General features: G+C 43.7%; 1 protein-coding gene across 1 annotated transcript in view; it reads left to right on the forward strand.

Moving 5' to 3' along the window:
• ADAMTS9 (ADAM metallopeptidase with thrombospondin type 1 motif 9) overlaps positions 1 to 22801 on the forward strand; it is a 273702-nt gene that overhangs the window by 105704 nt on the left and 145197 nt on the right. The window contains 7 exon segments of the mRNA XM_030205247.1: positions 1645 to 1762; positions 3597 to 3692; positions 15491 to 15657; positions 15758 to 15887; positions 18649 to 18775; positions 21383 to 21593; positions 22206 to 22370. Coding sequence (XP_030061107.1) covers positions 1645 to 1762; positions 3597 to 3692; positions 15491 to 15657; positions 15758 to 15887; positions 18649 to 18775; positions 21383 to 21593; positions 22206 to 22370 — 1014 coding nt within the window.

The raw sequence follows: 22801 nt of genomic DNA on the forward strand, positions 1-22801 counted from the left end.
CTTGGCCATTTTGTAGAGGTTAGAGTCTGACTGATTCACTGAGTCTGTGGACAGGTGTCTTTCATACAGGTGACCATTGCCGACAGCTGTCTGTCATGCAGGTAACGAGTTGATTTGGAGCATCTACCTGGTCTGTAGGGGCCAGATCTCTTACTGGTTGGTGGGGGATCAAATACTTATTTCCCTCTGCAGAATGCAAATAAATTCATATACTTTCCACAATGTGATTTTCCGGATTTAATTTGTGATGTGCTATCTCTCACTGTTACCAATAACCTACCCTTCAATTATGGGCTGCTCATGTCTTTGTCAGTGGGCAAACTTACAAAATCAGCAAGGGATCAAATACTTATTTCCCCCACTGTAACTGGTCATGTAAGTCTATTTTCAAGCGGATCTGCTGTTTCTGGCGATTTCAGCACCTTGCTTCCGTTAAAATGTTTTTCCACACTGAAATATCGGTGCACAAGGAGTGTCTTAGGCTCCATCCTCCAGATTCCATATATGGTGACTAAAGTTGTGCACGCAAATTTGGCAGTAGAGCAAAATTGTGAGCGTAACTTAAGTGTTTAACAAGCCAATCGGCACTAATAATTGGCTGATAATGAGCAATTATCTGCACTAATTGGCACTAATTAGAATTTGCGTGTGCAACTTTATAAACGTATTCTGTAAAGTGATGTGCATAAATTCAAGGTTGTTAAAACACGTGCGGACTGTGAAATATTGAAGAAGACCTTAGGAAATTGGAAGAGTGGGCAACCAAATGGCAGATGAAATTTAACGTGGACAAATGCAAAGTGGTGCACATTGGGAAGAATAATCCGAATCATAGGTACTTGATGCTAGGGTCTACCTTGGGAGTCAGCACTCAAGAAAAAGATCTAGGTGTCATTGTAGATAATACACTAAAGTATTCTGGTCTGTGTGCTGCGGCAGCCAAAAAAGCAAACAGGATGCTAGGAATTATTAGGAAAGGGATAGTGAATAAGACTAAAAAAAACTATGCTTCTGGGTGCGTGGTGGGCCAGTTTTTACTGCATCTGCAAAAAGATCTTTTTTTTAATGGGACGGGGAAAAGGGCATGTGGTAAAACTGAAACCAGCGCGTGCCTAAAACCGGCCTGAACCCTTAACACCTCCCATTGATCTAGCAGTAAGGACTCACATGGTACACGCATGGTGACCGGTCAGTACACGCCAAGTGCCGATTACCACTGGAAACAGTGCGCATGGGAATAAATAAATAAATAAATGATCCAGGCAGTATGGGTGCATGCTAAATCTGAAATTACCACGGGGGGGGGGGAGTGCAGTAGCCTGGCGGTAGTCTCATTTTGGCGTGCACTGCAAAGTTACATAGACTTACAAAGTTGCATAGAAACCTATGGAACTTTGTAAGTCCAAGTGCTTTGAAAACACGCCTCCACGTAACTTAGCACACTTCAATAAAAGTGACCCCTTCGTAAACAAGTGCACTAAAAAAACAGGTCACTTAGCTAAAAATGTTTTTTGTGTGCAGGTTAATATACAATCTTTAATGTTTTGCTACTCTCACTTGAGCCATGCATCTGTATATTTCACTGTTTATGGAGTATCTGAGTTTCCTTCTTTTTTTTTTTCTTTTGCCACTTTTCTTCTAAAGCAAGCTGGCTGTGACCATGTTCTCAACTCCAAAGCCAGGCGAGATAAATGCGGTGTTTGCGGTGGCGACAGTTCCTCGTGCAAAACAATTGCAGGCACATTTAATACAGTTCATTATGGTAAGATGCTCTCCTTAAATAAAACCTTCCAAGGAAAGAGATTTGTGAGGCTGAATATTTGATCTGAAACAAATTTGTTGGGAGATGGTCCACTATTGTGGGGGGAGGGGGAGGAGTCTGCCATTGGGAAGATGTGCACTCATATTTGGGGGGGGGGAGAGATTGGGTCATATTGGTTGAGGTTGGGAGGAGAGTAGGACCTTGTTGAAGTTGCAGAAGAGAGGAGCTCAACCACAGCTTTGGCTGCTACCTGGAAGTTATGCAGTGCCGGCAGCCACGCTATATGACCAAAGTTAGGACTGTTTTTTATGCAATCCTTTTTGGTTGCTTAGCTATGCAGGTTCCAGCAATGAATACTGCCACCTGTTGAAACTCTAGATATGACCCTTGGTGGTGAAGTTCTACATCCAGGGCTGGACTGAGATCTTTTCTCCATATTTTTTGTATTACGGTCCCCGGTCAGCGGCGTACCGAGTACATGGCAGTGGGGGTGGTCCGCCCCAGGTGCACGCTGCAGGGGGGGGGAGGTGCAGGGAGCAACTGTGTGGCTGTTGGCTCTGCTGGTTCCCTGCTCCCTCTAATGTTACTTCCTGTTCCAGCACACCAAACAAGAGGTGGAAGAGAACCAAGTCCAAGTGACCAGCTAATAAAAACACAGGCGTAAGAGCTCCAAACAAGGTTTTATTAGGGTCCTGATAAAACCTTGTTTGGAGCTCTTACTCCTGTGTTTTTATTAGCTGGTCACTTGGACTTGGTTCTCTTCCACCTCTTGTTTGGTGTGCTTGCGTTTTTGTGGAAGGAGTGGACCCCCCTTTTTTCCACTTCCTGTTCCAGGGCAGAGGGAGCAGGGACCCAGCGGAGCCAATAGCCGCACAGCTGCTCCCAGCACCCTAGGAGGTAAGGGCAATGCACCCAGTGGGGGGGGGGGGGGTGTTTTGAGGTGATGCGCCGGGGGGATGCTGCTGCACCTGGGGGGAACGCTGCACCCGGGAGGGAACAAGGCTGCTGTACCCGGGGGGGGGGGGGGGGACGCTGCATCCAGAGGGGGTGTGCAATAGCGATCCTCCCCGGGTGGCAGCCAACCAAGGAACACCACTGTCCATCCGTTTAGACTGTCTGGGTAGTTTACATCTGCAAAGGCTGCTTGAAAACTATCCCCATGGTGCTTGTCAGCAGTTGGCATTGTTCCCTCTAAGCTGAACAGGAGTTCTCCACTTACAGTCCTGCCACTAGGGGGTGCTGTTTCAGTATCACATTTTCAATAGTGAGGGACAAGCAAGCTGTGCAGAACTTCAGAGAACCTGCCTGTCCATAGCAATTGAAAAACAATATTGAAGCACCAGTTGGAGGACCCCCCCCCCCGCTCAGCTTAGAGGGAACAGTAGTTGAGGACTGTCTGCCCCACCCAGTCTACCCAATGGACCCTACTTAGTTTCTACTTTGCCTCTGGTTAACTCCTTTCAACACTGCTCTGTGTCTGTCCCAGTGTGGTCTGTAAACTGTTTTGATTGCTATCACCACTGTTGGAAGATATCCAGCGCCATAAATCTGCACAATTCAATGTCTGATTTTCAGAATGGCAGTATTTTTATTTATTTATTTATTTATTTATATTTATTTAACACATCCCTATCCTGCATTATCTATGCAGTCTAAGTGGGTACCAATCAAACATACATAATTTAAGCCAACACATAAAAACATAACAACAAACTGTAAAAAAAACAAACAAACACTAAAACAATATTGTCAACTGATGAATTCATTGTTTGTAATGTGAAAAGTAAAGCAGCGTGATGGTGTAATACATTGTGCTCTTTTGCAACCCTTTTAGGCTATAACATTGTTGCTCGTATCCCAGCTGGTGCTACAAACATCGACATAAGGCAACACAGTTACTCAGGGAAGGCAGAAGATGATAACTACCTTGGTGAGACTGAATCTGCATTACAATTCATGCAGGCAGATTGCTTTCTGGGCTGCCTCTCAGCTCCCAGTCTATCAGGAGCAAATCCATTTCATTTACAGGCAGAATAAAATTATACTGCAGAGGTGAATCGATCATCACGTCTTGCAAGTTTTCTGTGTGCTGATCAGTGCATATTTTGTCGGAAGCAGACTTTTGTGACCTTTTAGAAGTTCTTTTTGTGAGCTTTAAGTGAAGTCAACATGTTCAATGGCATGGATCTGTCTAAGTTAATTTTACTGGGCGTTCTTCAGTCTTGCTGACTCCGGTAGGTTGAAATGTTTTCTTGAGAGTATCTGGCTTAATAATTCTACACTAGGGCCTTAAGGGGGATAGAGTAACTCATTTAAAAAAGGTCTGTATTTTGGATCTTCCCTTGGGTACTGCTTAAAGCGTTGTCCACAGCACCCACCCCCCCTCTCTCCTTCACCCCTGCAAGGCTTATGCACCTGATCTGTGCAGGAAAACCTATCAAACACCAACTGACTTTTTATTTTATTTTTGTTACATTTGTACCCCGCGTTTTCCCACTCATGGCAGGCTCAATGTGGCTTACATGGGCAATGGAGGGTTAAGTGACTTGCCCAGAGTCACAAGGAGCTGCCTGTTCCTGAAGTGAGAATCGAACTCAGTTCCCCAGGACCAAAGTCCACCACCCTAACCACTAGGCCAGATGGAAGAAAGGATAAAAGGATATTTTCTGTCCTTTATTCTTAAACTGTGCATCCTTAGGAAAGCTTTTCAGCGTGGCCAGCGGAGGAGTCGACTCAGTTGAAATGTTCCTTTGATGTTATGTCCCTTGTTTATTCTTTAGGACTATCAGTAGGCTATGGTTTGTGTGTTTTTTCTGTTTTCTCCTTTGTGATTTCTAACAATCCTTCACCTCTGAACCATATGCCTGGGTGAATCAAAGGACTGGAAAGATGCCTCAGTAACCAGCATCACTTCTTCCCTACACTGACTTTGCAGTGCACCCAGGCCTGACCAGCCTTTGATTCTGTCGCCTATTACAGGAAAAGCATACGTGCACACATATGCACTCACACACTCACCATGCATGCATGCACACAGACACACATTTGCACACATGCACACACATGTATGCACTCACATAAACACAGATGCAGTACACACGTGTATTCTCACACTCACCATGCACAGACACACACATATGCACTCATATGTTCACCACGCATGCACACACAGACACACACACATTTGCACACATGCGCACACATAAACGTATGCACTCACATGCACACACATGCATTCTCACACTCACCATGCACACACATATATGCACTCACACGTTCACCACACATGCACACATATGGACACACACTCATACACTCACCACACAAGCACACATTACACATGCACACATTACACATGCACTCACATAAACACATGCACACACATGCATTCTCACACTCACCATGCACACACACATAGGAGCCAACTTTTCAAAATTATTGGGGGTGCTAAGCCCAGTGGAAATAACCCCTCCGTGGACACATACAAGGAATTTTCTCAATATTGGGGGTGCTCAAGCACCCACAGCACCCACGGAGTCGGCTCCTATGCACACACACATATGCACTCACAAGTCCACCACACATGCACACACACACACATAGGCACACACTCATACACTCACCACACGCACACAGACACACTCATACCAACGCGCACGCATGCACTCAGACACTTGCACACAAATGCATTTCACACACTCACTATGCACACACACCCACACACAGTTTCAGGACGTCTTAATAAATAAATGATGTATATATTCAGTCTTGGTCATAGCCTGATAACCAAAGGAAGCTGTTGCTATTTTCCTCTCTTTTGCTCCCCTGCTGTTTTTTGTGGATGAAACCAGTTCCTGGCTAGTCAAGGGCTGTTTCTGAATCCTCTTATAAGGGAGAACTGCTTTATTTATTTATTGTATTTGTACCCAAATTTTCCCACCTTTTTGCAGGCTCAATGTGGCTTACAGAGTATGGAAATGAGAACGTCATTACATGATTTAAGAAAACAGTCGATCATAAGCTGAGGTGAAAGAGGGGTTTAGGTAGAAGGTGTTAGGTAAGGTCGTGTGAGAGGTGTTTTGGTGTACTTGGGTGGTTTAAGGAATGATTTGTTTCATTGAGGGTGACTTTTGTAGGCTCTGTTGAAGAGATGTGTTTTCAAAGCTTATCATATCATCCTCTTCTAAACGTGAGCATTTCTTGATTTGGTAGACCTGTCTAGCAGTGGATTGGAAAACAGTGCTAGGAGCCAGTTGCTGCTATTTTGAATGAGTGGCCAGTGTTCCTGCCTTTTGACTTTTTGAGGTGAATGTGAGGGCCCGGGGGGGGGGGTCAAGAAAGGAACTACCAGGGATTTATTTTCTATGTTGGGGAGGGCATGTCGGGCCAAGGGGAGGGGCCTCTAAACTACTAGAGCCTTTGGTGTGATGGGTCAGGTCAAGTCTGATCATCCTCGCTGTTACCACCCTACCATTGCACTCAGCCTGTTAGCCTCCTTTGCACTTCTCTGCATGCGTATGGTTAATTCAATAGACTGCATTTCCATGGATATAGAAGGCACTCATATTTTAAACAGGGGCCCACATTGCAAATATGTGTGAAGTTTGTGTGAAAAACCTTCTCTGCTTCGCACAGATCTGAAAATGAGTGAAGACATCTTGCTAACTGCATGCTTCCATCCATGATAGCTTTCTGCATCAACCCCTAAGTTTGTACTTGTGGCAGTGGAAGGCTAATAAGTGACATACCAAGGATGAGAAACAGCTGCAATAGGATTTAAGAACTTAAGAACATAAACGTTGCCATACTGAGATAGACCGAAGGTCCATTGAGCACAGTATCCTGTTTCTAACAGTGGCCAATCCAGGTCATACGTATCCAACAAGATCCCAGAACAGTAAAACAGATTTTATGCTGTTTATCATAGAAATAAGCAATGGATTTTCCCAAGTAAATCTGAACAATGGCTTATGGACTTTCTTTTAGGAATTTATCTAAACCAATTTTAAACCCTGCTAAGGTAACTGCATTTACCATAGTCTCTGGCAACAAATTCCAGAGTTTAATTACCCATTGAGTGAAGAAATATTTTCTTCAGTTTGTTTTAAATTTACTTTTTTGTGGCTTCATTGTGCGCCCCATAGTATTTTTGGAAAGAGCAAACAAGCAATTCTTCCGTACTCAGCTTACTGCGCTTACCATAGGCTACTCCCCTACTTGACTTTTGCTCTGATAGTTTGTGTCCAGCATTTTCTGTTTAGTGCTATGTGATTAGTGAGTTGACAACACACATACAAGTAGGTCTCCTCGTTTTGCATTCACTACTTGGTGTATTTATTGACCCCTGATGCAGACGCTTTTTTAGCGTCGAAACACGGCCTGTGTCGGGTCATTATCTTTGATATAATAAAGACTGTTGGACTCACGTCTCCAGTGGTGAATCGTCTATTAGTCTCTACTTTTGCCTTCTGTGATTCATCATCGTACAGAACTTTTCCTGTTCTATATTTTGGATTCAGGCTCAAGAAGCACCATAAGGGTTGTGCATTCACTTGAAACAAGTTGGGAAAGTGTTAACAACCTTTCTGAAGAGTGCTCTCTATTTAAAATATTGCTTTCAAAATGGTGGGGGGAGGGGAATGAAAATGATGATGGGAAACAAAACAAAATGAAAAATGTTTGCCTGCACACTACTACTACTACTACTACTTAACATTTCTAGAGCGCTACTAGGGTTACGCAGCGCTGTACAATTTAACAAAGAGAGACAGTCCCTGCTCAAAGAGCTTACAATCTAATAGACAAGTGAACGGTCGGTCCGATCGGGGCAGTCAAATTGGGGCAGTCTGGATTCACTGAACGGTAAGGGTTAGGTGCCGAACGCAGCATTGAAGAGGTGGGCTTTAAGCAAAGACTTGAAGATGGGCAGGGAGGGGGCTTGGCGTAAGGGTTCAGGAAGGTTGTTCCAAGCATAGGGTGAGGCGAGGCAGAATGAGCGGAGCCTGGAGTTGGCGGTGGTGGAGAAGGGTACTGAGAGGAGGGATTTATCCTGTGAACGGAGGTTACGGGCGGGAACGTAAGGGGAGATGAGGGTAGAGAGGTAGTGAGGGGCAGCAGACTGAGTGCATTTGTAGGTAAGAAGGAGAAGCTTGAATTGAATGCGGTATCTGATCGGAAGCCAGTGAAGTGACCTGAGGAGAGGGGTGATATGAGTATATCGGTTCTGGCGGAATATGAGACGTGCAGCAGAGTTCTGAACAGACTGAAGGGGGGGTAGATGGCTAAGTGGGAGGCCGGTGAGGAGTAAGTTGCAGTAGTCCAGGCGAGAGGTAATGAGAGCGTGGACGAGAGTTCGGGTGGTGTGTTCAGAGAGGAAAGGGCGAATTTTGCTGATGTTAAAGAGGAAGAAGCGACAGGTCTTGGCTATCTGCTGGATATGCGCAGAGAAGGAAAGAGAGGAGTCAAAGATGACTCCGAGGTTGCGGGCAGATGAGACGGGGAGGATGAGGGTGTTATCAACTGAGATAGAAAGTGGAGGAAGAGGAGAAGTGGGTTTTGGTGGAAAGACGATAAGCTCGGTCTTGGACATGTTCAGTTTCAGGTGGCGGTTGGACATCCAGGCAGCAATGTCGGATAAGCAGGCCGATACCTTTGCCTGGGTCTCCGCGGTGATGTCTGGTGTGGAGAGATACAGTTGGGTGTCATCAGCATAGAGATGATACTGGAAACCATGAGATGAGATCAGGGAGCCCAGGGAAGAGGTGTAGATTGAGAAGAGAAGGGGTCCAAGGACCGATCCCTGGGGAACACCAACAGATAAGGGGATGGGGGTGGAGGAAGATCCATGAGAGTGAACTTTGAAGGTGCGGTGGGAGAGATAGGAGGAGAACCAGGAGAGGACAGAGCCCTGGAACCCAAATGAGGACAGTGTGGCAAGAAGTAAGTCATGATTGACAGTGTCAAAAGCAGCGGATAGATCCAGGAGGATGAGGATGGAGTAGTGGCCTCTGGATTTGGCAAGGAACAGGTCATTACAGACTTTAGAAAGTGCTGTTTCTGTCGAGTGAAGAGGGCGAAAACCGGATTGAAGCGGATCAAGGATGGCATGAGAGGAGAGAAAATCAAGGCAGCGGCTGTGGACTGCGCGCTCAAGTGTCTTGGAGAGGAAGGGTAGGAGGGAGATGGGGCGGTAGTTGGAGGGACAGGTAGGGTCTAGTGATGGTTTTTTGAGGAGTGGCGTGACTACAGCATGCTTGAAGGTGTCGGGGACAGTTGCAGTGGAGAGAGAGAGGTTGAGGATATGACAGATGGAGGGGGTGATAGTAGGAGAGATGGTGTTAAGTAAGTTGGTGGGGATGGGATCAGAGGAACAAGTGGTGCATTTTGAGGAGGAAAGAAGGCGGGCGGTTTCCTCCTCGGAGATATCAGGAAAGGAGGAGAAAGAGGTCTGGGTTGGTTGGTTGAGGGAGAGGGTTGAAGGGTGAAGAGGAGGAGGTGGCTTGGTAGTGAACTCAAGGTTGATCTTTTGCACCTTGTCGCGGAAGTAGTCAGCCAGTGATTGAGGAGAGAGTGACGGGGGGGTGGGAGCGGAGGGCACTTTGAGGAGGGAGTTAAGGGTGGCGAAGAGACGACGAGGGTTAGAGCTGAGAGAATTAGTCAATTGGGTGTAATAGTCCTGTTTGGCAAGGAATAGTGAGGACTGGAAGGAGGATAGCATGAATTTGTAGTGAAGGAAATCTGAATGGGTGCGAGATTTCCTCCAGAGGCGTTCAGCAGATCGGGCGCAGGAGCGAAGGTAATGGATGCAAGGGGTCAGCCAGGGCTGGGGATTAGTACGCCTTGTGGGACGGGAGGTGGATGGTGCAAGGGTGTCCAGAGCAGAGGAGAGAGTGGCACACCCTGTTAATAGCACAAATGGTATATTGTAGAGTATGCTGGAAGATATGCTTCAGATAAGAAGCAACATAGAAATCCAGACCTTCGTGATTACCTTTAGAATTTCTTTCAGCCTCTCTTTTTCTGCAGTCGATGAAGCATTAAAAAATGACCAGTGGGAGGGATTCCTCACCGTTTCTAGAAACATAATCCCCTTTATGCAGATAGTGCCCTGACGTGGCCTTGCTCAGCATTCAGCTGAGGTTACCCTATTCTGGCCCCTGCAAGTCAGTGAAAGCCCCTGATAACCTTTTACTTTGCTGTACCCAAAGCTTATACCTTAGGGGAGAGGGTGTAAAAACAGGGATAAACATTTTTTTTGCTAGCTATGGTTTCATGTCCATTGGTACTGATGAATCACTGTTTCGATGCAACCTTTCTGTATGCAAATGCTGGAGTGTTTACAGCTCAGTGAGTGTGAAAGCTTAGAGACTTTAGAAACCTTGAACCTTATAGCTGTTGCTTAACAGTTTAAGAGGAATTTGATGTTTTCATTGAGCAGAAGATGTGCAAAGGCTTACCCTTTTGAACTAGAAAACTGTGAAATATCTAGGGTCTTATTTTACAACACTGAAGACTTAAAGACCAAAAAAGGTAAAAGGCCTCTGCTTAGAACAGACCCAAAGAAAAGACAAAACAGTTCATGGATTTTACAAGACACTTAAATGGATGAAAGGGATTTGCTTCTGCCAGGACTGTGAGTTGCTGAATTTCGAATGCTTCTTTGCTTGTTGTAAAGGAATGTGATTTGTGATCCCTCACTCCTTCTTTTTCTGTTTTCATGTGAACTTGAAATTTTTTGCCTTTGTAATGTAGCTGTGGTGGGTGAAATGGTGGGGAAACTAACTCAGGAAATTAGTTACTTAATTGCATTACCCTGAAGTTGGCCAGCAGACCACGACTTTCAGCAAACAATTTCCTGAAGCCCGGATACTAACTGCTTGCAAAACTCAGGAAGTAAGTAATGATATTTAAGAAATGATGCCGCTGGGGCATCCTAATTTCCTTGTGCTAATGCCTTGAAAGGAGAAATGAGCATTTGAAATTCAGGCGTGGAGGAGTACTCTAGTGGTTAGAGCACTGAGCTTGACATCCAGGGGTGCTCCATTCAAATCCCACTACTGATACTTGTGATCTTGGGCAAGTCACTTAACCCTCCATTGCCTCAGGTATATTTATTTATTTATTAGGATTTATTAACCGCCTTTATGAAGAGACTAGTAAAAAAGGCCCGTTTCTGGAGCAAATGAAACGGGCGCTAGCAAGGTTTTCCTCCCCAACACCCCCCTTCCTCCCTCCCTCCCTACCCACCCGTTCGTCGTTCTGAAGCCACTGACGCCATTGCTCCGCACCTCGTGAACGCACCTTCATCACCTTCTTGGTTCTGAAGCCACTGACGCCATTGCTCCGCCCTGGATGCGTGACGCCATTGCTCCACCCTCGACGTCACGTTTGACGCGAGGGCGGGGCCCAGAGACTTGGTGCTTTCGGTGGCTTCACCACCACGAACCCTTCATGAAGGAAGTGACGTCAGTGTCCTCAGAACGTTGAGGGTGAGTTTTATTATATAGGATTCACCCAAGGCGGTATACAATAGATACAGTTTAACATAAAACTTACATAACAGCATAACAATAGTAAAATAACCAAGAATAAACATAAATACAATAAATGAGGTAAACTTGAAAACAGTAAATTGAAACTTAATAACAGAACTACCATGAAACAGTATCAAAAATATACACATTTAACACCACTGGACTTGAAATATCAGAGATAGAATACAATGTTAGCATAATACTAATAAGCATGCATTAGAATATTCAACTAACATAGATATGATGGTAAAGATTTTCTACAATATACTACTACTACCTATCATTTCTAAAGCGCTACTAGATGTATGCAGCGCTGTACTCTTGAACATGAACAGACGGTCCCTGCTCGACAGAGCTTACAATCTAATTAGGACAGACAAACAGAACAAATAAGGGATAAGGACAAAGAGTAGCAAGATTCCGTGCAGAATCCTAAAGAGTAGCAATATTCCGGAATCCCATAGTAGCAAGATTCTGTGCAGAATCCCAAAGAGTAGCAAGATTCCTGAATCCCAAGACTACTACTACTACTTATCATTTCTATAGCGCTACTAGACGTACGCAGTGCTGTACACTTGAACATGAAGAGACAGTCCCTGCTCGACAGAGCTTACAATCTAATTAGGACAAACAAACAGGACAAACGAGATAAGGGAATATTAAAGTGAGGATGATAAAATAAGGGTTAGGAGTTAAAAGCAGTATCAAAAAGGGGTGGGCTTTTAGCTTAGATTTGAAGACGGCCAGAGATGGAGCTTGATGTACCGGCTCAGGAAGTCTACTACTATTCCAGGCATATTGGGCAGCAAGATAAAAGGAATGGAGTCTGGAGTTAGTGGTGGAGGAGAAGCGTGCAGATAAGAGGGATTTACCCAGTGAACGGAGTTCCCGGGGAGGAATGTAGGGAGAGCTGAGAGTGGAGAGGTACCGAGGAGCTGCAGAGTGAATGCACTTATAGGTCAATAAGAGGAGTTTGAACTGTATGCGGAAACGAATAGGAAGCAAGTGAAGTGACTTGAGGAGAGAGGGCTATTATGAGCATAATGACACTGGCTTATGCATCTTTTTAAAATACCTTCGTAGTAGAACTCACGCTTTGAATGCAGCTGTGAAATGTAGACGTGCTAGAGATCAGGTGTAAATGTTCATGTGCAGAGTTCACAAGTGTGAGCCTTGATTACGTTTTTGTTTATTTTTATAATCAATGTATAGACTTAGATTAGAAGCCTTCCAGGTACAGGGGAATACCAAGTGTAAGCTACTACTGAAAAAGGTGTGAACAGAATCTTAGGGTCCCTTTTACTAAGGCATGTAGGCGTTTACATGCATCCAACACGCATCAATTTGGGTACATGCATCTGAAAATATTTTTTATTTTCTTTTTTTTTTAAATAATATTTTTATTGTCAAGAGTAAACACATAAACATCTAAACATCCAATTGCTTGTTCATCATCACACTGCAGCATTGCAGGCACCAATTACTGAACATTTGTGTGGTCCGTCCATTACAACACACATGTAACACATAAACACACTATACAGACAGCCCTCTGTCACCCAGTGATTTACATTTGCCCCTTCCTTTAATGATAAACATTGAATACCCGTTCCTCGCGTGGCGCTAACCGGGTGGTAATTGGCAGTGTACACGCACTGACGATTACCGCCTAGTTAACACGTGAGACCTTACCACTAAGTCAATGGGTGGCGGTAAGGTCTCAGGCCCAAAATGGACGTGCGCCAATTTTTATTTTGACGCACGTCCATTTTTGCCCCCCCCAAAAAGGCCTTTTTTGCAGGCGCGCTGAAACATGGACCTGCGTGCGTCCAATACACATGCCTACAACAGCGCAGGCCATTCTTCAGCGCATCTTAGTAAATAAATAATTCCTGTTTAGGTGCATGATTCTGAGTATCTGCAATATCCACAAACAGAACAGTACTGTAGACTTGCCTAAGGTCACATATACAGGCAGCTGCAGTAAGATTATTTATTAGGATTTAGTTTACATCTTTCAGTAGGTAGCTTAAGTGACTTCCCCAAGATCACAAGGAGCAGCAGCAGGATTTGAACCAGACACCTCTGGATGTCAGCCTGGTACTCTTAATGACTAGGTTACATCTTTGCGCTTGTTGGGAAAATGTAAAGAGAATTTTGCAAATAGAAATTGATTTAAAAATGCAGGTCTGAAAACTCATACTGCATTGGTCCTTGGTCTTTGCCACTTGATGATCAGCAGGCCACACACCAAACGTGGAAACGTAAAATATGCAGGTGTAGCATAGAGGGGCATTTTCGAACAGGTACGACCATCTCTAAGGGCGCCCAACTCTAAGGACGGTGCCGCGAAGGGGCAGGGCAATGTGTATTATCGATGGACGTCCATCTTTCGTTTCGATAATACGGTGGGGGACGCCCAAATCTTGACATTTAGGGCCACCTTAGAGATGGTCATCCTCGGTTTTCGGCAATAATAGAAACCAAAGATGTCTATCTTAAAAACGTCCAAATCCAAGCCCTTTGGTCGTGGGAGGAGCCAGCATTTGTAGTGCACTGGTCCCCCTCACATTCCAGGACACCAACTGGGCACCCTAGGGGGCACTGCAGTGGACTTCACAAATTGCTCCCAGGTGCATAGCTCCCTTACCTTGGGTGCTGAGCCCCCCAACCCCCCCCCAGGTCTGCCTGCCTGAAGTACACTGCACCCCCTACAACTGCTCCAGGGACCTGTATACTACTACTACTAATCATTTCTATAGCGCTGTACACATTATATGCAGGTACTTTCTCTGTCCCTAGAGGGCTCACAATCTAAGTTTTGGTACCTGAGGCAATGGAGGGTTAAGTGACTTGCCCAGAGTCACAAGGAGCTGCAGTGGGAATCGAACCCAGTTCCCCAGGATCAAAGATCTCTGCACTAACCGCTAGGCTACTGTTGCGATGGACCTGAGTATGGCAGTTGAGGCTGGCATAGAGGCTGGCAAAGTATTTTTAAACTTGTTTTTTATGGTGGGAGGGGGCTAGTGACCACTGGGGGAGTAAGGGGAGGTCATCCACAATTCCCTCCGGTGTTCATCTAGTCAGTTCGGGCACCTTTTTGAGGCTTGGTCGTGAAAAAAATGGACCAAGTAAAATCGGCCAAGTGCTTGTCAGGGACGCCCTTATTTTTTCTATTATCGGCCAAGGACGACCATCTCCTAATCACGCCCCAGTCCTGCCTTCGCTACTCTGCCGACACGCCCCCGTGAACTTTGGTCGTCCCCGCGATGGAAAGCAGTCGAGGGTGTCAAAAAATCGGCTTTCAATTATGCCGATTTGGATGACCTTGTGAGAAGGACGCCCATCTCCTGATTTGTGTCGAAAGATGGGAGTCCTTCTCTTTCGAAAATAAGCGTGATAGTAACATAGTAGATGATGGCAGAGACACCTGCACGGTCCATCCAGTCTGCCCAACAAGACAAACTCATATGTGCTACTCTATGTGTACACCTGACCTTGACCTGTATCCTGGTGCAATGGCATGGACCCTAATTGATTTGTGGCTTTCTCTTCCCTTCTTCACACTTAGGGATTCTCTATGCTTGTTCCAGGCTTTCTCAAATTCTGTTGCATTTGTTTCCACTATCTTCACTGGAAGGCTATTCCATGTTTCTACCACCTTTCCTATGCAGCAACATTTTCTGATTTATTCTTGAGGCCTTTGGCCCTTCCACATAAAGCAGCAGTTTTGCAACCTAGTGTTCACGCTGCCAATTTAGTAGTGAAACTAATTTTTAATTTTCTTCATTTTGGAGGCAGAAATAAACAGTAGAGGATTAAGGAGAAATAACTTCCTGACTCTCTCTTGCAAAGGCCTGGCCACAGTGAGCATGTTTTAAAAAAATCTGTGCTTGCCTTTGAGCTGGTGTAAAACCCTCTTTGCAAAGAGCACACATTCTTAATGATATTGCTTCCAAAATGAAAATAAAATCAAACAAAACAAAACGAACAGTGCTACACAAGACACAGGAAATGAAATGATGCACATGACATGGGAAACAATTTGGGCTGCCTACCATTATTTACACATGGAGATGCTTCTAAAATCAGCTCTTTAAAGTAGCTGGATCCAGTTTGTTTGGCCTGTTGTTTTGGTGAACTCCGTCCATCTTAGGTGGCTTTGTTTATCCAACTGTTGTTCTTGTTTGTACAGCTATGTCCAGCAACAATGGGGAATTCTTACTAAATGGAGAGTTCGTGGTCAGTATGTTTAAGAGGGAAATCAAAGTGGGAAGCTCTGTGCTTGAGTACAGTGGGTCAGATCATTCCGTGGAAAGAATCAATTGCACGGACCGCCTGGAGCAAGAAATAGTTCTGCAGGTAACGTTGATGTTGTGTAACATATGCTACTCTGTCAAGCTTTCTCTTTCACAAAGTCAGTGACTTCTAATCTTTAACTTAGCTTTTTTTTTTTTTTCAGGTATTGTCGGTCGGTAATCTTTACAATCCTGATGTTCGATATACCTTTAATATTCCCATTGAGGACAAGCCTCAGCAGTTTTATTGGAATCCCTATGGTCCTTGGCAGGCATGCAGTAAACTGTGCCATGGTGAGGTTATGGTAGGAACTTCAGAGTTGTTTTTCTGGACCGGTGGGTTCTGCATTGATTTACTTGTTCATATATGTCCTTTCCAGCAGACCGTTTGGGTGTTTTAAATCTTTCTCGCTTGTAGACTCCAATTTTTCTTCTTCTAGAAGAAAATATAAGTGTGCTGCACTCTGTTCTGTTCCATGTAGAAAATCTGCACTTAGCACATACCTCCAGATTCTATAAATGACAACCAGATTTATAAGAACATAACAATAGCTGTACTGGGTTGCTTCCAACTGTGGCTAATTCAAGTCACAAGTACCTGACAGAATCCCAAAGAGTAGCAACATTCTGGAATCCCAATGAGTAGCAACATTACAGAATCCCAAAGAGTAGCAACATTCTGGAATCCCAATGAGTAGCAACATTCCGGAATCCCAAAGAGTAGCAAGATTCCGGAATGCCAAATAGTTGCACATTCCTTGCTACCAATCCCGAGGCAAGCAGTGGCTTCCCCATGTCTGTCTCATTAGCAGACTATGAACTTTTCCTCCAGAAACTTGTCCAAGCCTTTTTTAAACCCAGATATGCTAACCGCCGTTACCTCCAGCAATGATTTTCAGAGCTTAACTATTCATTGAGTGAAAAAAATATTTCCTCTTATTTGTTTTAAAAGTATTTCCTTGTAATTTCATTGAGTGTCCCCTAGTCTTTCTACTTTTGTTCCTGAGGTCCATGCACAACTAAATTAGTTAACGAGCTACTATCAGTCAATAATTGGCTGCTAACAGTGAATTATTGACATTAATTGCCACTAATTTGAATTTACCTGCGGATCTGGCTATGTTCGATTCTGTAATAATCCACATCCAAATCCCCTCACGTGCAACCCAAAAGGGGGCACATGGGAGGGGCATGGGCAGGTCAAGGGCATTCCAAAGAATTATGCACAGTGTTGCAGAATTTAGGGGATCTGCACCCGAGTTGCATGCCATGATATATATACCAGTTGGCATAAGTTCTCGTGCCCAGGAGTTGGGCATGAGAATTCCCCCACTAGACATTCTATAAAGAGCATTCATATCAAGCGTCCTTTATAGAATAGGCCAAGCACTTATTTTTCCCACCACCTATTTTCCAGCGTCATTTACTGAATCCAGTCCTTTGCATGCACTAAACTTTAGTAAAACGGACCCTTTATTTGTATATGTACTTATTTATTAGGATTTATTTACCGCCTTTTTGAAGGCATTCACTGAAGGCGGTGTACAGTAAGAATAAATCAAACATGAGCAATAGACAATTACAGCAGTAAAAATATTCAAGTAACAATACAAAGTATGGCATAGTATATACTACTTAATATAATCAACAAAAACTTGCTGTAAAAACAGTAACCCCAGAGATAACAAGCTATTAATTTAATAAAGAAAAAGAAACCTCAATAGCCTAGGGAGCCTACATTAATGGTCTACTCTTATAAAGTCACTTATCATAGGTTTCAATCAAAACTCTGGAAACAAACCTCAGCGGAAAACAACTCCAACAGGAGAAAAAAACGCTGAGACCAAAAAAAACAGAGAAAAAAGCTGCAAAAAAATCTCTAGGATTAGTGTTAGAACTCTACCCCAAAAAACTACTGAAACAATGTCCAAAACGTACTGCATGTGCATGGAATAATATAGTAGCTACTTAGCCTCTCTACCCGGGTGGTTGCAATGACTTCACCATAATTACTAGTAGTCATCCACTGGATTCAGCTCCAACAGTAGTCTCTCCGTAGCACCCAGCAGCTCCCCAACAAGGAGCCCCCTTGTTTCGCTTCTGCTTCAGGGGGAAAAAGCACCAAGGACAAGAACTTTACCAGCTTGGCGTACGCCTACGGTATTATGTAAGCCACATTGAGCCTGCAAATAGGTGGGAAAATGTGGGATACAAATGTAACAAATAAATAAATAAACTTTTTCAGTAAATCAATGTCAACACAATACGTAATAGAACATTTTAATAGACAGTGTAGGGTATAAGCAAAGATGGAACATATAGATAGGTAAGAGAGTAAGAGGGGTTAGAAAGTAAGGTGCACATGAGATCAGAAAGATGGTTAAATTGTAATGAAGGTTTTTCCAGGTCTTAATAAGAACAGTGATTTCTAATAAATACCAAGACATGTACCATGGTCGAGACAACAGCTTGATGCCGATCAGATACATATATGGAGCTAAATTCTATATATGGCACCCAAAACATTGGCGCCAAAAGAAGAGCTATTCTATAAGCCACACTTAAAGTTAGGCCCAGTTTGTAGAATAGCGCTTACGTCTGAGAACTGAGCCTAACTTTATGTGAGGCTATTTGCACCAACTGAAATGTGATGCAAATCTAGGTGCCTAAATTAGGTGCATATCCCCATTATTCTGTAACAATTTGTGTTAATTTTAGGAATGCCCCAGTTCTGCCCATGCCCCTCTCATTTCTGCGCCCCCTTTTTTCAGATCACGTGTAAATTTTAGGCACGGATCCCACGCCTAAGTTTATATGTATAAATGCCAATGAAATCTAATTAGTGCTATTAATTGCTTGTTAAAAAAGACAGTTATTGGTGCTAATTAGCTTATTATTCAGTTACATTTGGCGAGAATTTGGGGGATGATTCTTTATAAGGGCAGGTTCCACAGCCGTATTTCACCTTAGGTTTTATTATCTGATAGACATTGTTTGCATATGCTGGCATTTAAAACATAATCTAAAAATTGCTTTTTAAATTTTTTTTGTTCAGGGGAACGAAAACGAAAAATAATTTGCACCCGCGAGACCGATCAATTTGTTGTCTCTGATCAAAGATGTGATCGAATTCCTCAACCTGATCCAGTCATTGAGCCATGTAACACCGAATGTGAATTAAGGTATTATTACACCTAGAGGGGCATAATCGAACGCGAACGCCTATCTCCATGGGCGGATACGCAAAGGGGCGGGACAGACCATATTTTCGAAAAAGATGGGCGTCCATCTTTTGTTTTGATAATACGGTTGGTGCCGGGCAAATGCATCGGATTTGGGCGGATTTGAGCTGGGCGGTATCAGTTTTCAGTGATAATAGAAACCGAAGGCGCACAGCTCAAAAACGAACAAATCCAAGGCATTTGGTCGTGGGAGGGACCAGGATTCGTAGTGCACTGGTCCCCCTCACATGGCAGGACACCAACCGGGCACCCTAGGGGACACTTGTAACAATTAAAAAAAAATTAAAATACCTCCCAAGTCCATAGCTCCCTTACCTTGGGTGCTGAGCCCCCCCAAATCCCCCCCAAAACCCACTCCCCAGAACTCTACACCATTACCATAGCACTTATGGGTGAAAGGGGGCACCTAGATGTGGGTACAGTGGGTTTTGGGGGCGGTTTGGAGGGCTCCTATTTACTAGCATAAGTGTAACAGGTGGGGGGGGGGGGGGGGGATGAGCCTGGGTCCACCTGCCTGAAGTCCACTGCACCCACTAACAACTGCTCCAGGGACCTGCATACTGCTGTGATGGAGCTGGGTATGACATTTGAGGCTGGCATACAGGCTGGGAAAAAGTTTTTAAAGTTCTTTTTTTTGGTGGGAGGGGGTTAGTGACCACTGGGGGAGTCAGGGGAGGTCATCCCCGATTCCCTCCGGTGGTCATCTGAGCAGTTGGGGCACTTTTTGGGGACTTGTTTGTGAAAAAACAGGGTCCGGAAAAAGTGGCCCAAATTCTCGCTTCTGGCGCCCTTCTTTTTTTCCATTATCGGCCGAGCGCGCCCATCTCTCCTCGACCGATAAACACGCCCCAGTCCTGCCTTCACCACGCCTCCAACACGCCCCCATCAACTTTGTTCATTCCCGCGACAGACTGCAGTTGGAGGAGCACAAAATCGGCTTTCGATTATACCGATTTGGGTGCCCACGGGAGAAAGGTGCCCATCTCCAGATTTGGGTCGAAATATGGGCGTCTTTCTGTTTCGAAAATAAGCTGGCTAGTGAGTTAAAGCCCTGCAGATATGTTTGCAAGCTTGCCTTCCTGCATTCTGCCGTGCGCCTTCTTGATCTATGTAGGAGAAGTGGACCTTTCGATGTTCAAGTATTGTGTTAAAATTAGTGCAGAAAACATCAAACAAGGAGGCTGTAAAACATGCACTTTATTATACCTCAGTATTAAAAATATATTTAAAATCTTCACAAACATAAACTATACCAGTCAATACAATCAATTTCAAATTGGTATATAATATACAACTTTTTTCATTTGATAATATATACAACCCCCCCCCCCCCAATAAAAGAATCATAACAAAATATCATAAATATTCTCACCTTATTAAAATATTCCTTCTGATATTCGGCTTACTATGGTCAGCATTTTTATTTTTTTTGAAACACCAGTCACCATGGGCAAAAAAATGTGGATATTCAGTGGCAGTTCCCTGATAGTGGTTGCCATGAGTATCTGGACACTGTGTTTTTTTAATTTTTAATATACCACCTTTCATATAAAACGGCAAAGCGGTGTACAATAAAACAATGTTAAAGCATAAAAAGTCCGAAAAGAACTACATTATAAATAGGAAAGGTCAGGAGAAATATGGAAAGAATTGATCACAAGAGGTAAGAAGACACTGCAGGTCCAATTAGAATAGCCATACTATGGAGACCAAGGGTCTGTCTAGCCCAGGATCCTGCTTCCAACAGTGGCCAATCCAGGTCACATATACCTAGCAGAAACCCAAACCGTGGCAACATTCCATGTAGAACCCGAAAGAGTAGCAAGATTTCATTCAGAATCTCAAATAGTAGCAACATTCCGTGCTACCAATCCCAAGGCAAGCAGTGGCTTCCTCATGTCTGTCGCAATAGCAGACTATGGAGTTTTCCTCCAGGAACTTGTCCAAACCTTTTTAAAACCCAGATATGCTATCCGCTGTTACCACATCCTCCAGCAATGAGTTCCAGCGCTTAACTATTTGTTGAGTGAAAAAATATTTCTTCTTTTTTGTTTTTAAGTTATTTTCGTGTAATTTTATTGCGTGTCCCTTGGTCTTTTCACTTTTTGAAAGCGTGAAAAATCGATTCACTTTTGCCCATTCTACACTACTTAGGTAGTAGCTGAGGGGTAAATGGATTCTACATTCACCCACACTGCTATCAAGGCATCCCCAATCCCCATGTGACATTCATTCATTAAATAGATTAGCATTATCAAACTAGATTTTAGATGGCAGAACACTGTCTTAGGATAGCTTTATACGCTGACTTGCATAAGCAAATAGCACTTCATGGAAATGGGGCCTGTACGACCCCTGGAAAACAGAACTTTAGTTTTAAGTGTACTTCGACCAGTTTTGTTATCATCCTTTGTTTCAATGTGGTTGATATTTGGTTGACAAGCTTGAAATACTGCTTTAAAATAACAAAAGAGTTCTGCTGCTCTGTTCTGCGTTTTGGTTTGTTCGTCTTCTAATTAAAACGATTTTCCTTCTATTTCCATGTAGGTGGCATGTTGCTAGAAAAGGCGAATGCACAGCACAGTGTGGGCAGGGATATCGGACACTGGATGTATACTGTGCAAAATACAGCAGGCCAGAAAGCAATACAGAAAAAGTTGATGACCGATTTTGTAATAGTCAATCTAGGCCTAATAACCGAGAGAAATGTTCTGTAGACTGTAACACCGGAGGATGGCGATATTCAGCCTGGTCAGATGTAAGTTGGTATATTCCTAGCAAATAAAAATGAAGGATGATGAAAGAAAACAGAGCATCTATAAAACAGTCCTTATTCCATCTTTTTGACTGACACATCGTTACCCAACCAGTGAAGGAGATTTCCTACAACTTACTAGAAATGATTAAGGTATTACAGGTCTTTGAATGCAGCTATGAAAAGATCTAGAACTAGGCTAACAAATTATATCCAGTGGCATTTTTAAAAAGGGGCTTTATCATCAAGTATTGTGTTTGATACTAAAGTTGGCAGCTATGACGTTTCAGTTTTCTCTGCACTTTTCTACACAACCAATAAATCTCATTTTTCTGTTGCCCTGGTTTTGTGTCACAGACCTGCTACCATCCATCTCAGTAGTCATCCTTTCATTTGAAACTGATTCCTTCCAGCTAATCTTCAGAATTCTTATTTATTTATTAGGATTTATTTACCTCCTTTATGAAGAAATTCACTCAAGGTCATGTACAGTACACTTTGTAGCATAGTTTGATACCAAAGGAGTCTAACATCCCATTTCAAATACGTGTATTTTCTTCAAAATCTATCTGTTACAAGTCCATGTTTCACTTCTGTCTCCTTTTGATTTTTAAGTGCTCTAAAAGCTGTGGTGGTGGCACAAGGAGACGAAGGGCCGTTTGTATTAGTTCTTCTAACAGTGTTTTGGATGAAAGCAAATGTAACCAACAGGAGAAGATTACAGTGCAGCGCTGCAGTGATGTCTCGTGCCCTCAGTGGAAAAGTGGTGACTGGTCTGAGGTAAGGAAATCCACGATGCGCTTTCCTGATGCCCACGTGGGAGGTAATGTAGGAAAGGTTATTTCAGGTGTAAACGACACAATATCCCCCAGATTCTATATAAGGTGTGGGGAATAGCATGCATTAAATTGGGTGCATGCCCAATTTATGCATGCACCTTAATTGAGTAATGAGCCGATCAGTGATGATAACAACCAATTATCATCACTAATTGGCAATAATTGGAATTTACATGCCCTTTTTTGGGCGTTTTTGAAAAAGAGGCGCATGTAAATCTTAACGGGTGTTAAGGTGGTTAGCTTAGCAGAGTTTAAGAAAGGTTTGGACGGCTTCCTGAAGGAAAAGGCCTATTTTGTTGTAGGGAAAAATCCACTATTCCTGGGACAAGCAGTACAAAATGCTTTGCTCCGTGGATCTTGTCGGATGACTAT

Source organism: Microcaecilia unicolor, chromosome 6, assembly GCF_901765095.1.
Source record: "Microcaecilia unicolor chromosome 6, aMicUni1.1, whole genome shotgun sequence".
In the NCBI taxonomy this organism is placed as follows: domain Eukaryota; kingdom Metazoa; phylum Chordata; class Amphibia; order Gymnophiona; family Siphonopidae; genus Microcaecilia; species Microcaecilia unicolor.